Source organism: Lichenostomus cassidix, chromosome Z, assembly GCF_008360975.1.
Source record: "Lichenostomus cassidix isolate B80296 chromosome Z, HeHo_3.0, whole genome shotgun sequence".
NCBI lineage: Eukaryota > Metazoa > Chordata > Aves > Passeriformes > Meliphagidae > Lichenostomus > Lichenostomus cassidix.
This window is the reverse complement of record NC_139511.1, coordinates 32,228,393-32,245,144: the sequence shown is the minus strand read 5'-3', so window position 1 is coordinate 32,245,144 and position 16,752 is coordinate 32,228,393. Positions and strand designations below refer to the sequence as shown.

The 16,752-nt window shown below is 37.6% G+C and overlaps 1 protein-coding gene across 1 annotated transcript in view; it reads right to left on the bottom strand.

Annotated features, from left to right (window-relative positions):
* Positions 1-5,988: 5,988 nt before the first annotated feature.
* The window catches only part of ADAMTS19 (ADAM metallopeptidase with thrombospondin type 1 motif 19), a 125,844-nt gene continuing 115,080 nt past the window's right edge, over positions 5,989-16,752 (bottom strand). The window contains exons 22-23 of the mRNA XM_085042307.1: positions 9,192-9,369; positions 5,989-7,229 (exon numbers count right to left, since the gene is read on the bottom strand). Coding sequence (XP_084898433.1) covers positions 7,078-7,229; positions 9,192-9,369 — 330 coding nt within the window. The 3' untranslated portion in view covers positions 5,989-7,077. The remainder of the gene's footprint in view (positions 7,230-9,191; positions 9,370-16,752) is intronic.

Here is a 16,752-nt window from a genome sequence, read left to right as displayed (position 1 = left end):
GGTCCTGTGCTGTAGAGTAATAATGAAAACAGCCCCAGCTTCTGCTTCCTGGCTGTGCATGCTCTTTCTATTATTAATGACGTGAAGAGGGATACGACAGTTTCCTGAAACTGTATCTGACCCCTGTTTGGTATCAGGCTCACTTATATCATCTACCAATGATAAAAGATTGTTTAGAAGTGGCAAAGCAGACAGGACAAGTTTCTGTAAGTGCTTAGCTTAAGTTTTCAGGTTCAAGGTCTATATTGATAGATACATATGTGCTCATTAAAACTGAGTACCAGTGAGTAGATGCATAAGACACTTAAATGCATACCAGCACTTCCTCAAGTTATCTGCCAAAAATGTCAAGCCTACAATACTTCAAAGTAAGATTTTTTTTTCCCCCTGAAAATTAGAAGCAGCTTCCAGTCCAAAGCAAGTCCTCCTTTTCGGCAGCAGTACCAAGAGGCTCCATTGTGCAATGTGGGTTGGTACCATTTACCATGACAGCTATGACATGCACTTTTTTAGGGTCAGGGATTTCTTTCACAGTAAATTCTTCTTGACCCTGGGAAATATTAAATTGTTTCAAGTAATTGATAACAGAAGTTTTCAGGGAATTGATTCTGCTCCCATTCAAGTGAGTGGAAAAACTCACTGTTAGTGACTTGAATGGTGTAGTCTCAGTCCCATCACTTTTATTATTTTATTTTGAGATTTGATACTTTCATCATCATTTTATGAGTCTTAAGTAGTTTTGCCTTTAGGCTAATGAAATTCCCCTTCTCAATATGGGCCTCTACATACAACTAGCAAAAGTAGCCTCCTCATTTTCATTTTTATTTTAACCTTTTCTTAAAATATTTATGTTTTTCTAGGATGTGTTTCATTTTGCAGATGCTGCCACAGAGGATAAGCTTTTGGAAGCTCATTGCTTGAAATCCAGGAAAATCTATTTTAAATTAAAATTGTGCTGAGAATTAGGGTATCACAAAAATTTTAGCCCAGTACTTAGAGCACAGAATTACACCAATCTATTTATCATACGGAAGATAGCTGAAATATAAAACCAAAATAAAAATAGGATAACATTCTTTAAATCCTAAATGATTTAAATAAATGAATACTTGGATATATATGTAAGTTAAACCCTTTAATTACTTGGAGAGCACAGGATTTTTCCTTGCATGTATTTATTGGAGATTATTTTACTGCGTATCTGTTTAAAATTATTAACCTGTCACCTTTCCAGTAGATGCTCAAACAAGTATTTGTGAGCAGCCACAAAAGAGACAGTACTGACTGTATTTCTGAGTGGATGAGCATGCTTTTGGAGAACTTGCTGCTACATTTACAACTATGTCTCCCTAGTCTAATTAAGCCCTGAAACACTAATACACCTTTCCAGTGTACCCTACGGCAATACCATGAAGCTGCTCTTTTAGACTTACCATGACATGTAGTTTGTGGCTAGCACAGGTCTTTCTCGTGAGAACATTCCGCTGTGTTTTATAAACAAAGATAAAGTTTGGATGTTGTTGTTACAGTATCTCGAGATTTGGACAGTTCAGGCCTGGCCAATCAGGCCTAGGGGGAGGTTTCTGGCTGACCAATCTGGGTGACCTCTGAAAAGTCTATATATATGTTGGATTCAAATGATAAAGCGCTTTTTTCTATGCTACGCTGAGAATCTGGGTTTTCCTTCTCTGCTAGCGGCTCAACAGCGACAGTAGTTCACACCTTTTCCCTTTGTAGAACTAAGATGGTAGTAATCTAAACTAGGTGGTTATATACAACCATGACTTCTTAAACATAGATAGACTTTCTGGCACCTCTTGAAACACGGGGCTTTTCTGTGCTACTGCGGCATACAATGTGGTGTGTGCCTGTGTGAATTCACATACCAGCACTATTCATTAGAGATGATATAAGAATGTAAAAGACATCTCACTAGGTCAGACCTCTCCCAGTCCCAGGATCTATCACTGTTTGAAAAGGGCAAGAACAGATGCTGTTTAGGGAGACAGTGTACACCTGGCTACTTTCTGCAGCTCATTCTTTTGCTCGCTCAGAAGCCACACATTTTTTTATGTGCTGAAGTGTCTCTTTCCCAGGCCTTCTATTATTTATTTATTTATAAACTTGCTGTCCATAAAGTGTTCTAACTGCTGTTGTAATTCTTCTTACAGTACCTCCTCCGGAAGTAAGCATCAAAACCTCATGACCATCTGCCTAAATTGCTTACTTTTACGTCTTTTAAATTAATTTCCATACTAGCCATATCAAAAATGCCCTTTGCAGTATTTCAGGGTTTTAAGAAGGGCTCCCCATGCAGCATATCCATCACCTTCAGCATTTTTTAAACTGTGATTATCTCAGTCTCTTTCTTTTCAGTCTGAATTATCAACTTTTTAAACCTCATCTCATAAGCCATCTAGTCTATCTCCTTGCTCATTTATTTTCCATTTTCAGTGTATTACACTGTAATTCCACTACATTGTTCATAAGAATACAGCAACCATAAATGAATGCAGTGCTCATGTGGTTACAGCAGTTCCAAAAATGGGAAAAAATATGTCTTCTCTCCTGACAACATGCATCCATTTTCGGTGCTTTTCTCCCCTGTTTTCTCATAGAACTAGTAACTTCAGACCACAGTAACAAATGATACTATGATTTTTCTTCACTTCTATGACTGCCAGTTGCAAGTTCAGTATCTCATAGGAAGGGTTCAGGCTATTTTTCATAGCAATAATACTTGACATTTCCCTATATCAAAGTTTTTCAGTTAATGTCTTGTCTAATCACTCAGTTTTGTGTTTCTTGCCTATTGAGGTAGGAGTTAAGTGGGAGAGCTTAATGTCACATGTAGAGAATGAAGCACAGAGTTTTTACTCTTCCTCATGCCATGGATGAGAATACCAAAAAACCCTAACACCTGCATCATTCACTGGGGAACTATGATGCTGACTTCTCTCCATCCTGAAAGATGACTATTTTGCTTCCAATCCTTTAATCATCTTTCAAGCCACAAAGATTGCTCCTGTAGTCTTGCGTGAATGCAGTTTCTTGAATAGCCTGTAACACTGAACTTTGTTGGAGACTTCTGTGTCCAGCAGATCTTCTTTGCTCAGTTCACAACTGAAGCCATGCTGACTCTCACCCAAACATCCAGGTGCTTGGGGATCTTACTTTCTTTTCACTGCCTATTATGGCACCACAAAAGTAAGTCAAGACTCCCTAATCTGTAGGTCAAAGGATTGCCATGAGATCTGCTTTTCCACAGGCAGGAATTACATTGCAGTCTGCCAGTCCTGTGGCAGAGTAATTGTTTGCAATGACAGTTTAGGCACATAGCAAGTGGCTCTGATACTAATCTCCCAGCTGGATTCTTCCAATGTGCTCAGGAGACTGGCATCTGAGATGTTGGTAGCATCGAACATATGTATTTGGTCTCACTTTCCTGTGTATTTCCTTCACCTTGATCCAACTTCTATGACATCTCTGCTATAAGGAACACACAAGGTATGAGAAGCCCTGCAACATTTCATCAGGAAAGGCCAACACAAGTAATTCACTGAACTTCCCTCTCATAGCTCTGTCATTCCTGAGTGCCCCTTTCACGCTTAGATGTGTGATTAGATGGTCCCATTGTCTCCCCACCTGGCTTCCTGGTTTTGATGTATTTCAAGTTCCTTTTCTATTAGTTTGTGCATCTTTTATATAGAGCTCTTTAAATTCTGAGTGCTTCTAATTTGCTTTTTACAACTGATCTGTTAGGTTTTAGGGTCTCCATTGGTCTCATGATGCAGGCAAGCTTTCTATTTTTAGTATATTTTTAGAATAGGCAAATGGCTCCTTTTCTGTCATGAAAGAGATAATGAAAACTGAATGGAAAAAAACCCAAACCTAGAACATAACACACTTCCTCCAGAACAAAGCAGCAATTTCCCTTCATAATAAATGACAATGCAATTAAAATTCAGGTATTTCTTTAAGAAAGTTATGAGAAGTGGTAACTGTTGTAACTTTTGGTCACTACTGTAGCTGGCCAGCATATATGTGGGAAGAGGAAGTAAACCTGCTGTGCACCAGCCTAGCACAAACCCTGTATACCACTTAAATCCCAGTTAATCCAACAAAATAGGGTCTAAGTGGTATTTAATTAGCAGAGAGGCCTACTCTAACCCTTAGGAGCTAAGAGTGAATTTCACCTTTACATGCCAGCTGAACCTGACTGATGTGTTGAAATGTTACTTATTCAACAGGGTGGAAGGAAAACATATTAATGCAGAGGGATTGTTTCTGAAGAAGAAAGAACAAATCCAATAAAAATGAATAAACTCGGGACTGTCTGTGCCTGCATAAGGATATGGCTTGCCTGGACACAGCTGGAAGGGGCTGCCTGCTGCCACCCAGGTCTGTGAAAAAGCTCTGCAGTGCTGGCATATGCCTGCCCTTCCCACAGCATGCTGTGGCTCAAGCAGCAGTCTGGGCACATTTTCAGAATGTTCTTATAGCTTTCTGACAAAAAGGCTATTTTGGTCTGTACTGCTCCTCTGAATGATGACAGAATATATTGAAACAGTAAAATGATCTTGCTTTCAAATTCATGCAGAGAAGGAAGAGGTGTATTTACTATTTAGACACGAAATTGCTTCAAAATGATTCACACACATTTAACTAATTGTTTTGTACTGCAGATGATAAAGGAATCAGAACCAGAGCTACCAGCACGATAACATCCTTATTTCACTCATTACATTTAAAGAAGTCATTTTAGACCACAACTTTCCATCCTTAACTCCCAACCAAAAGTACTTTCTTTTTATGATGTTCTTATAGAACTGATGGAAGGATGATTTCAGCAGAGGTCACTCATCTGTTTTTGATAAATACAGGCAGAGTTAAAATGCACTTTTTAATTTTTGTGATTAAGATGACATTCGTGTTAGTGAAATATTCCAAATCAGCAGAGCATAAACATCTAGAACTCAGAGGATGATACCACTGGCTGATAAAAAGTTTTCCTTTGGCCTCTAATCTGAAGGCATCTTTTCCTCCACTTGATATTCAGTCATGATTCAAGTGAGTGCAGGAGTATTACCAAGATCTGGTGCTAAGTATGAAGAAAATTCAAAATAATAATTGTTTCTTTTGCCTGCCAACTACAATTATTCTATTAGACTTTCAAATATGTGTCTGTGACATTCAGGAGTTATGCCCCTGAGCAACTGAATTTTCTGTGCATTGAAACTTTTTAATTATATAAAATATAACATTCCATTATGTCAATGTTATTTTTCCTTCCTTTTTTACTTTTTGAAAACAGAAGGTATTTTATTTAAAATCATACACTAGCACCTCATTAAATTTGCAGTTTTCGAATGCACAGCAGTGGGATGCCAAACCAAAGATTTTGATAGTACAGCTATTTGAAACACAGATGTTGATTTCAACGGGAGTTAAGACTACATCTAAGTATTCTTCCTGGACAGAATCACAGTCCTCACTGGGGACCTCAGTTAATTACACTGTGTGGATATCTACATCACATCTATACAGTAGACTCTTTGCAGAGATTGAAAAGGAACAATCAGTCAAATTAAGATGCATTCCCTTTTTGCTTTGAGTAGAAAGTATAATGCCCTTCTGGCTTATTTCTCCAGCTGTCTTGCCTTCAGGTTTTGCTCTCCTATGTATTTTCGGAGCATACCTAAGGGCTTGCATCAAAAGATGTAGGCAGAAGACCACTGTCCTCTTGCCAAGTTCAGTGGTTGTAGAACTCACCTGAGATAAATAACTGCCTCTCCACAGAATGTTACTCTGTTATCATCAACTTTCCATATAGATCAAGGCTCACAGAGTGACATATCTGTCTGCAGCTGCAGAGTGGTGCCTAAGTCAAGAGGCAGAAGACACTCGTACTGTAGCTGTAACTGTGGCGATGCAGGGCTTGATGGATTAATCTACCAGACATGAATACCCAGAAAGGAAAAATTCAAATAACAAAAGGAGATTTACTTTTTATTGAAAATGTAAAAATCATGTGAATCATGTACAATATTTTCTCATAAGGAAAATCTTAGCTGTTTTATAATGTTTTACAAAACTGTAAAACATTTAAATTTTATAAAGACTTTTTCATTAGACAAAGATAAAACTAAAGTAGTATTGCAAAGCTATTTTCTAAATCATCAACAGAGAACTGAGACTGTTTAACAGATTAATTCATACAAGTGGCAGGAGAAAAGACTCTTCCATTTGTAAATCTGCAAAAGGACACACAAAGGTATAGAGGGGCATGGGTTTTTTGTTTCAAAACGTTTAAAATCAAGTGACGTTAAAACACTACAGACGTGGATTCATAGGATGGTACAAGTTCTAGGACTGCATTTCTCTACACTACCTCAAACAGTGCAACAGTGATTCAGTGTAAATCTCTACAGTGTTTCATTGATTTAATACTTGTGTTCAAGTATGTGTCCATGAGAATGATCAAAATCTCTACTTAGCTATTTTAATTTTCTTGTTTATAATATATGTTATAAGTTACAGTAGAATATCCCCTTCAGTATGTTTCTAAATCAAATGAACTAATTTCACAATACATTCTGTAATAACCTGCTTAATAATGTTAGCTTGTTCACTTCGACATCTGTTGCAAAAAACACATGATCATTCTGACCTCAAATGCCAAAATATAATAAAATTAAAAAGGGCTTTATTTCCATATACAACAAAACTATTCGACTAAATTAAAATAAATTCAAGATAATATGACTTTTCTTTCTTTTTTGCAACAGATGACCTTACTGAAAATAAACATTTAAAATACTAGTTACTATTTTTAAAAATTCTGATAAATGTATCCAAAAGTGTTCATATAAAAATTAATTATGAAAATGTCAGAAGATAAAACATGTTGGCTGTCTAACCAAAACCATTAAGGATGTCTGGCAGGCAAAAATAAATTAATTTGATTAAATTATATGTCATCTGATAATATTTGGTCTGAAAAAGCATGTGTGGGTGTGTATGTGTTTATAAATAATAAGATTGCAAAGAGCTGAGAGCCAGCCAGCCTGACAGAGGTCAACTCTTTTGTTGCATTTTTTGCGCATAAAAGTCCCTGCACGTTTCACAGCATCGCTGATACCACCTCATGTCTTGACAGAGGTTCTTCTCTCTTATCACTCTGCAGTACACAGGCCACTGGTCTCCCAGGCACTTGAATGTTAAAGCAGCTGTGAACATTAAAATCAAATATACATTACTGTTGCCTTTACTAGTGAAGAATCAGGTAGCAAAAGAGACAAGGACACCGAAAGTGTATCCGGGGAAGAGAAAGGGTAATAGATGCAGATATTTAACAAAAGAAAGGATCCCCCTCTCCCTTCTGTGGTCAATACATTCAACATCAAAATTTTCTAAATAAATAATTGTCTTTGTTTACAAATTGGATTAAGTTGCATTGAACTTAATTAGTTTAAGGTCATGCAGGTGTCTCCTCATGAATGAGTGGAGCTCATCTTTCTGCCTTATTTCACCTATGAAAGCCTCTTACACAGTGTATCACAGAAAGACTGTGGTACCAAAGTTGGAACTTTGCACATTTAGTTATACAAGCTGTAGTGAACACATACAAGCTGTAGTGAACACATGGAATTAAAATCAGAAACCAGTGAAAAGTAGGGAACAAGAACAAGATATTGTCCAAACCTCATCACAAACTGAACTGAAAAAGAAATCCATCTCAGATTTGAGATAATCTTCTATTTTAATAGAACAGAAACTTGTACAAGAGCTGGTGCCACAATGCCCATCAGATTTTACTAGCCCTACCCCCAAATAAAAAAATCTCTAATGCATAGTATAAATGGAAGTAGAGGCCAAAATTATAAATATATTGAAGAAAAACATTGCATTATGTATTTTTGGAGATGTTAAGGTTTCCACTAGATTGGATTCTGACTCCATGCTGGATGACACTGACCTGTAGATTACTAAAATTAGTGCTACATCATCTGTTCCATGAGGACAAAATGGCCCAACCTTTTTTTTTGTGCACTTCAATTAAGTCAAATTTTAATGAATCAAACACAGTTTTTTCTGTGAATCATTCTGATTCACTTTACTCTGTGACATAAATCTGCTTATACCTCACCAGAGGAAAAGCATCAATGATGCGTCGATAGCCTCTTGCTTCTTAGAGACCAGCTAAACAAAGAAAGATAAAGTACAAACTGGAAGAACCTCAACACAGTGAAATAGAAGGATAGGGTCATAAGCAACAGCAAACTGAAACAATGACTACTTCACAGAAATGTTTAAAGGTTATAAACTTCAAAGAGAAACACCCTTCACATCTTAAAGGAAGAATTGCATACAATTTGAAATGCTGGACTTGTGTTCTATGAGGGAGTAATCTATTGGACAGGGAGGTTTATCTTAACAAGGGCTCTGGAAAATCAGTGGGAAAGGATGTGCTGTCTTACAGCAAGCCTTTGAATATTCCCATCATGCTCAAGATTCAGATGAAAAATTAGGGGAACTAATGATAATCATCATCAACAATGCACTAGGAAATAAAAACTACCAGAACTAACAGTTCTGTAGTTATGCAGTAACAATTTCTTTCAGAACAACAGAGACCTGAGTTGTGCCACGAACAGAAGATCTCTTCATTCAAAGTAATTTTCCTTCACAGATCCTAATATGTCAGTTATAGATGTAGACATTGAACTAAAGAAAAGTGAAAAGAGTTGTTGTATTTGGGGAACAAATAAGGGCCTCTTGATTTCACAAATATCAAGAGAACACAGTTTGCAGAACTTTTAAACAGAAAATAAAGTATTTTCTTACTTTAGAAAGGTTTGATAAAATTGAATGGGCGAATATATATTAAAAAATATATATGTTTATAGCGTCTCTAATAGAAATATACTTTCATATTGTTTCATATTTGTTCCCATAACACCATACAGTCCCATAATAAGGTCCTTCCTTGGATAACAAAACTCTTCACCATTCTTAGTTACAGTTTCAGATGTACATACTCAAAAACTGAGGCAAGAAGATAGATTCTCTGCATAGAATTTAAATCTCCTGAGTATCTCCTGAGTCCTAGCCTTCTGTTTTTCAACTGGGGTCATTATTACTGTATGGAGAGAAAGAATTGAAGAGATTTATCATTTTTGACTGCTTACCTAACCTGGGTGATGTTATTGTGTTAACATTAATTTTCTCATTGCAGGGATGGAGATGACAGGGTCTGTAGGCTGCAGGCTTTTCTGAAGAAAAGCATTCATTGCCGTGCCTTCCCGTGATCTTGTGCATACACTGGATGACTCGAGACTGCATCCCTTTGCCACAGGTGACAGAGCACTGGAACACACAGAAGACACATTCATTGGAAAGGTATTCTTGCCTGTAATCATGAAGGTGATATGCCAGTCAAGGTGAAGTCAGCGGCTGCTTCTTCAGATGCTAGCATTCCAGGATTTCTGAATTCTATTCAGTTAGCTAAATGAAAATCAATTTAAAAACCACAAATAAATTAGCAGTATTAATTGAAGGATTAATTCCAGCATCCTATTGCTGTCGAAGTCCATTTTGTAGAGCCTGTGATGAAACTCAAATACAGCAATGTCCCTGAGGGAAGCAAAGGCTACTCTCTTGTAGCTGTTTACTATTTACTCTTATTAGAGGTTACAGTGATGGAAAAAAACCATTCACAGATACTAACAGAGAGAAGAATTTTTAATAAAGCCATTAATTAACCACATCAAAAGTGCTCTTTCTTGCTGAGCAGAGTGTGCACTTCCTGTCTTTGCATCACATCTTCATGTTTTCACGTCTCACAAATAAAACACACAATGTGAGACATGATGCCTGGCCTTTCATCAATCTTGCCATCTTGTTGCCACAGATAATGAGGTAAGAAAATAAAACAGCTGAGCACCCTAACAATAGTAACATTCCACTTCTATCACAGTAACATAATATATTAGAATGAAAACTTGGACAATGCTGATAGATGCTTACAAAACCTATTCCAAACAAAATAACCTAAAACAACAAAATGAAACAAAACATGCCTTGTCCTTCTCTGAGTTTTTGTGAACAAAATTTCATAGGACATGAATTACTTTTGTGTCCATTGACACACATGCTATTGCTTTAACTACAAATCTATTAAAAATTACCTATTGGACTTTTCTCCTACTAATGATTTATCTCAAGTACACACAAATTTCACCAAGTTTTAGAGAAATGTGAAAACATCTTCAAATACTCATCAATTTCTTCTAATGAAGAATATGAGCTCAGGCTGAAAATTTTGCCATATAATCCTGAAAATGTTTTTCTAAATAATTTCAATTACATACATGTTCGGAGTGTATTTCCTTGGAAGGCTTCAAGAAGCAGCTAAAAAAAACTGAAATGAGAAAGACAAGGAGGAGTGCTGTAACAAAAAATGTTTGCCACCCATCCTGTCTCAAGATGGAGATTAAGAAGTATAGTTTTCTGCAAAGAATGAATAAACTTTGACTATAGGAAACATTAAACAAGTTTTTATCCTTTAGTTTTGTTATCTACGTTGAGTGACATTTTAAACACTGTTACTTGGAAGATTTACATGTGCTAAAGGGGCAATAGAGGGCTTGCACCCCAATATGTACATCAAGAGAAGTGAGACTCCTATCTTTTGGACTCATAAGACTCCAAGAGAGGTATAAGAGACTAGAAGATATTTGTATGTTTTCACAGGGGACTGATCTTGTAACCACATGAAATCGAACACCAGTATTTTATAAAGGCAGGAAACACACTTGATTTTGCTTCTGTTCTCAGTGAGTCAGTACGGGACTGTATCTTGCTGAGTTAATCAGATACAGCCTTGTCTTAGGTTACAATATAGATGTATTTAAGTATTCTATTACCACCAGCTGTAGGCTTGTTAGCTGTTATCACCTGCTATGACTTACCCCTGATAACAGTCAATGGGCCATCAAGGACCCACCACATGACTATGGACTTATCTCATCCTATTGTGAGATGCTCCACCCAGGAGGGAGGAGCCAAGCATTCCCACCTGGATATAACTTGGCTTTGGAACTGCCTAGTTAGCCCTGTCTGCTGGGTTCCCAGAGGACAAGAGCTATCATTGGACCTTCAGGAGGAGACCAGACCTTCACAGGATCACCGCTCGAACTGAACTACTTCACTTGGACTGCTACCACCACCCTAACGGGGTGTCAGCTTGTATCTGACTTTTTCCTTCTATTATTTCACTTATTTTTAATTTTTCCTATTAATTTTAATCTTGACTTGTGATCTCCCACTGGTTTGTTTTCAAACCAATACAAGCGTCCATGAGCCAAGGCAACTAAAGATATTAAATTACGAATACATAGTTCTCTATTCAGTATCAACCACAGTTTAACACATGAACAAATACATGGTTTACAGCAAGGAAATAATTTAGTACTTAAGTATTTTCAAAGTATGCCATCAATTTTAAATTCAGTATATTGCTGTAAAATTGCATGAGAAAAGCATCTCAACAGAACTCAGCTTCTTGAATTCTCTGCCTTTTCTCTGTGCAGCTAAAAATAATTTAAGTTCCTGTAACAGCCAACATTATGCACATGGTCAACATGTAAAATCACACATATGCCTACACAAATTTTTTCCCCAATAGCAGACGAAACATAGATCTTAATCTTGCAGAAATGTACTAATTTTTAAGAGTGCATTTATTCTTAATTTAGAAAACTGGAGACTTCTTAAGTCTTGTAAGATGTTTGGGGAACACTGAGAAGAGGCAGGGCTACCACAGTGACTTCCAATCCAAAACTTTTAAGCCCAGGCTAGTCAGTATACAAGTAAAGCAAGATTTTTCCAAATGGCTAGGGTTTTTAAATCAATGAGAGATCTGATAGGCATACTGTGCTCTTCCATGTTCACACATCATCATCCGCATCAGCAGCAGCAGTGGTGTCTAACTTCAAAATTAAGAATTCTACTGACTGGAAGCCAGAAAAAATATATCTTTTTACCATATCTATATTATCTCATATTCAAAGTAATATGAAATAGTATGAAATAGGGAAAGCATCAGGCATTTAGTAGTGCACTTGCTAGCTACACAGAAAAACAGTGAGATTTCTGTCTCCATGAAGTGGTCTTAAACATGAGTTTGTCCTGCAAACACATCAGCCAACTGCTGTTATAACTGAGAGTAGACACTGAATATTGGAGGAAAACCTAATTTGTAATATTTTTCTTCTTTACCCTGAAAAGATATGGACTTGGTCTGACTTCACTAGGAGACACCTCAGCTTCTGCAAATCAGCTAGAAGTACCTTCAGAGCAAGAGCTCTGACCCTCATTTCAATACTAATTTTACTGGACATTCTAGCTGAAGCAGACTCTTCCAAAACTGCCTGCCAGGCTTGCCTCACCTTTGGATTTCTCTCACAGCAAATATTCAATCTGAGGTAAATACCTTTCACTGGATGTACAGCTGTTCCATTTTAGGTAGTGTTTGGGATATGTAGTTGAAGCTGTATAGTTTCTGCATATTTCTGGAATTTCCATGTTTAAAATGCTAATAAAGCTTTCAATTTCAAAGAAATAAGAAATATTTTCACTTACATATATTAAGCAGTGACTTAAATCAGAAATAAATTTATCTGTCAAAACTGCTTGCAATTTTATGTGCCTTTATATGTATATATAAATGTAAAGCTTACATATATAAGATTTACAGAAAATGCCCACTCCAAACCAATATGTAGCATTTTCATTATTTTAGCAGGTTGCAAGTTAATTTCAACGCACATCTTTGAAGAACAGATTTCTGTAGTTCTTCTTCCCACCCTCTCTGTCTTCCAAATGTCAGTCTGGCACATGCAATAGTTTATTTTTGTGGGGGTCAATTGCATTTTACTTCTCACTGTTCAGATGACCTACACTTTAAGGCCATGTAGCTGATTAGCAAAAATTCCTGTAGGAAAACTGTATTTGTAGGTTTAGACTAAATGTTCTAATACACAGCCAGAGGGGGTTTTTTATGTGGCTGTTAATCTGTGCATTTTGGACACAGTCCTAAAGGTACTGTAAAACCATTCAAGCAGCAAGACATGTAAAACATTCCTGTTAAATATTACAAAAAATTCCTGTGTAAAGATAATTAACAGCTACTTTTTAAAAAATCTTTCCTTCTTTCAAAAAAAAATCTAACCACCCTGTTTGAATTTTGTCCTACTTTTGAACTTCTTTTAGACATAATTTCAAGGACAGAAACCTAGGCGTTAAATATAACAATCCTTACACTTGGCATGCACACCCGCTACCCAAGATTCCTTTTTCCTGTTCCCTGCCAAAGATATATATTCTGGAGAGAATACATATTCCCAAGGCCAACAGCTGAGGAAGTTGCTGTAATGTGTTAGCTGCTTCCAGCTGGCCTTCATGAGAAGTAGGAATTCCTAAATTAAGGGAAAAATTGTCACTGGCAGACAGTAACGGTCAAAATGCATCTTTGTGCCAAGCCAACAGGCAATCACTGAAGAGGCTGATACAATCCACAATGAAAAAGCCAATCTGTGACAGTATTAACAGAACTGATTTGGACAATTTATTTTTGAGACTAAGTGGACTGTTCAATAAAAGGTTTTTACAAGTCTAAGTAGCATTCAACGCAGAGGCTGACGTGCTCATAAGGAAACTCAGTGATGAGTTTTACTGGAAATTATTAGCAGAGCATTCCTAATCATTTATGTATAGGTTCATCAGTTCCAGCTTTCAAGCGGTTTCAACCTTTTCATGAAGTGAGTGTGAAACAAGAATAGCAAGCAATCAGACTTTAGCAGCAGGAATCATATTTGCTGACATGCTTGCAAAATCTTTTTCTATTTTGTCTTTTTATGAAGTTTGCTTTCAAAGGCAGGTAGAGATAAAGTGGTGCATTTTTTTTTTTCAGCAAAGGCTTTTTATTGAGTTTGGCAATATTCTTAAAGATTACCTACATCAAGCAAAGAATCTTCAGGTTATTTAAGCTCTTTATTTTTTTTTCCAGTAAAGGCATTGTGAGTAGTGTAACAAAAAGAGTGACTGATGGATACAAGCATAAGATGGAGTCTGAGTTCTCACATGCATCATTTCCAGGAAGGTCTTTCTGCCTCTCTCATTTCTGACACACCCAACACCTCAGTATGCCAAATTTAAAATTCAGAACTTGTGCTAAGTTTAGCTGAAAAAAAGTCTGCTGTTGATCTCTTCTAAGTTTAGCAAGTTTTAGTTGTCCCTATTTATTTTATTTTTATATTATTTTTTTTCCTTCTTCTGTCCCCCCTCTCTCTCAATTTTTTCTTTTTAGCTCTTCTTTCTAGGGTAAGAATTTGTACTGTATAACTGTTCAAAAGAGATAAGAATTCAAATAAAGACAGACAGAGCCCCAGTTCCCTTGATAAACTGAATACAGGATTCCAATGGAGGAAACCCCCATCACCTCATCTCAAGAATCTGGACCTTTCTTTTCTCTTTCTTTATTTTTCTTAATCATTTTTCAGGTCCCATGCAGAACATGGTTGTTTGGCAGAGGAGACAAAACTGCCTTTTGTATCAAGACAAGAAGCAACTGAAAGTTTGTAAGTTGAATAAAAAGAATTTTTTTTTTTTCTAGGTCAGTATATATGTCTATTCTTTAGAATATCCTCACCTCTCTACTCTGAATCAATAGTGTGGTTCGATAGGCTTGAATCTGAACAGGCTCTCTGGACTCAGCTTGGAAAAAGAAAATTCTCTGTCTCCATGTGAAACCCAGGTTTCATTGCCCAATTTCTTTCTTGGATGAATTAATGAAAGACAATCATCCACTTCACGGTTGAAAAACCTGGATTATCCCAATGACACTACTCTGTTTTGTTAGAGGTAAAACAAGCTGGAGTCCAAATCCACAAAAAACCTGAGACTCTATTACAGCCTTTCATTTCCCGCTGATATCGTGGAAGGTACCAGCATTTTTCTCTCATCATTAAAGACCTATATCAAAGCATGGAGAAATCCTGTAATACCATAACAGATCCAGAAAGCCAAGTTTCTCTATATGCTCCAGATGTACTTACACACCATTTAAAATTTTCAGTTTATACTTTCTATAGATCTATTTTTAATACAAAAACACATTCAAGTTTTAAGACAATTTAAGTATACCTCCACCTGAAATAGTTACTTATTCTTATTTAGAACTTTAGACACACTGCTAAATAGTATTTGACATTGTAACACTGGCAGATTTTACAAATTTTAGCTGTGTCATTTCTGACAATTACTTTACTTCCAGTCACTGTATCTACCAGATTTTAAATAATGAAGATCTGAAGTGATAGCACGTGACTCACCTAAATGGCTATGAAAGATATATAAAAACCAAAAACATAAGAAACTATGAGTTTACAAGGAAACTGAATGCTTAGGACTTTTACTTAGCTGAAATACAAGAATGAAATCATCAAATCAGTTAAGTTGGAAAAGACTTCTAAGATCATTGAGTCAAACCATTAACTAAGCACTGCCAATTCCATCACTAAACCATGCCCCTAAGTAACACAACTACAGGTCTTTAAATACCTCTAGGGATGGTAACTCCACTACTTCCCTAGGCAGTCTGTTCTAATACTTGATAACCCTTTTGCTGAGGAACTTTTTCCTAATATCCAACCTAAGCCTTTGCTGGCTCAACTTGAGGCCATTTCCTCTCATTCTCTCACTAGTTACCTGGGAGAGGAGACTGAATCCCACCCCACACAACCTCCTTTCAGGGAGTTGTAGAAAGAGAGAAGGTCTACCCTGAGCCTCCTTCTCTCCTGGCTAAACACCCCCAGCTCCCTCAGCCACCCCACACAGGACTTCTGCTCCAGACCCTTCACCAGCTCCATTGCCCTTCTCTGGGCTCCAGCACTTCAATACCTTCATTGCAGTGAGGGGCCCAAAACTGAACAGCCTCACCAGTGCTGAGTACAGGGGGGGGATCACAGCCCTGGTCCTCCCAGCCACATTACTGCTGATACAGGCCAGGATGCCATTGGCCTTCTTGGGCACCTGGGCACAGCTGTCTCATGTTCAGTTGCTGCTGACCAGCACCTCCCAGTCCCTTTCTGCCATGCAGCTTTCCAGCCACTCTGCCCCCAGCCTGTAGTGCTGCCTGGGGTTGTGATCCAAGTACAGGATCCACCACTTGGCCTTGTAGAACCTCTTACCACTGCGCTCAGCCCATCAATCCAGTCTGTCCTGATCCCTCTGCACAGTTTTCCAAGCTTCAGCAAGTCAACATTCCCATGCAACTTTAGTTGTCTGTGAACTTACTGAGGGTACACTTGATCTCCCTGTCCAGATCATCAATGAAGATGTTAAACAGGACTGGCCCTGTACTAAGCCCTAGGGAGCACCTTTAGTGACCAATTGCCAAGTGGATGTAACTTCATTCACCACTCCTCTCAGGGATCAGCCATCCAGACAGCTCTTAACCCAGCAAAGAGAGCACCTGTCCAAGCCATGGGCTGCCAGCTTCTCCAGGAGAATGCTGTGGGAGACAGTGTCAAAGGCTTTACAGGTAAACAACACCCACAGCCTTTCCCTCATCCGCTGGGTGGATAATTCTGTCTTAGAGATCAGGTTAGTCAAGAACTGCCTTTAATTAACCCATATACTGACTGGGCCTGATCATGCAGGTTCTGTATGTGCCATGTCATGTCACTC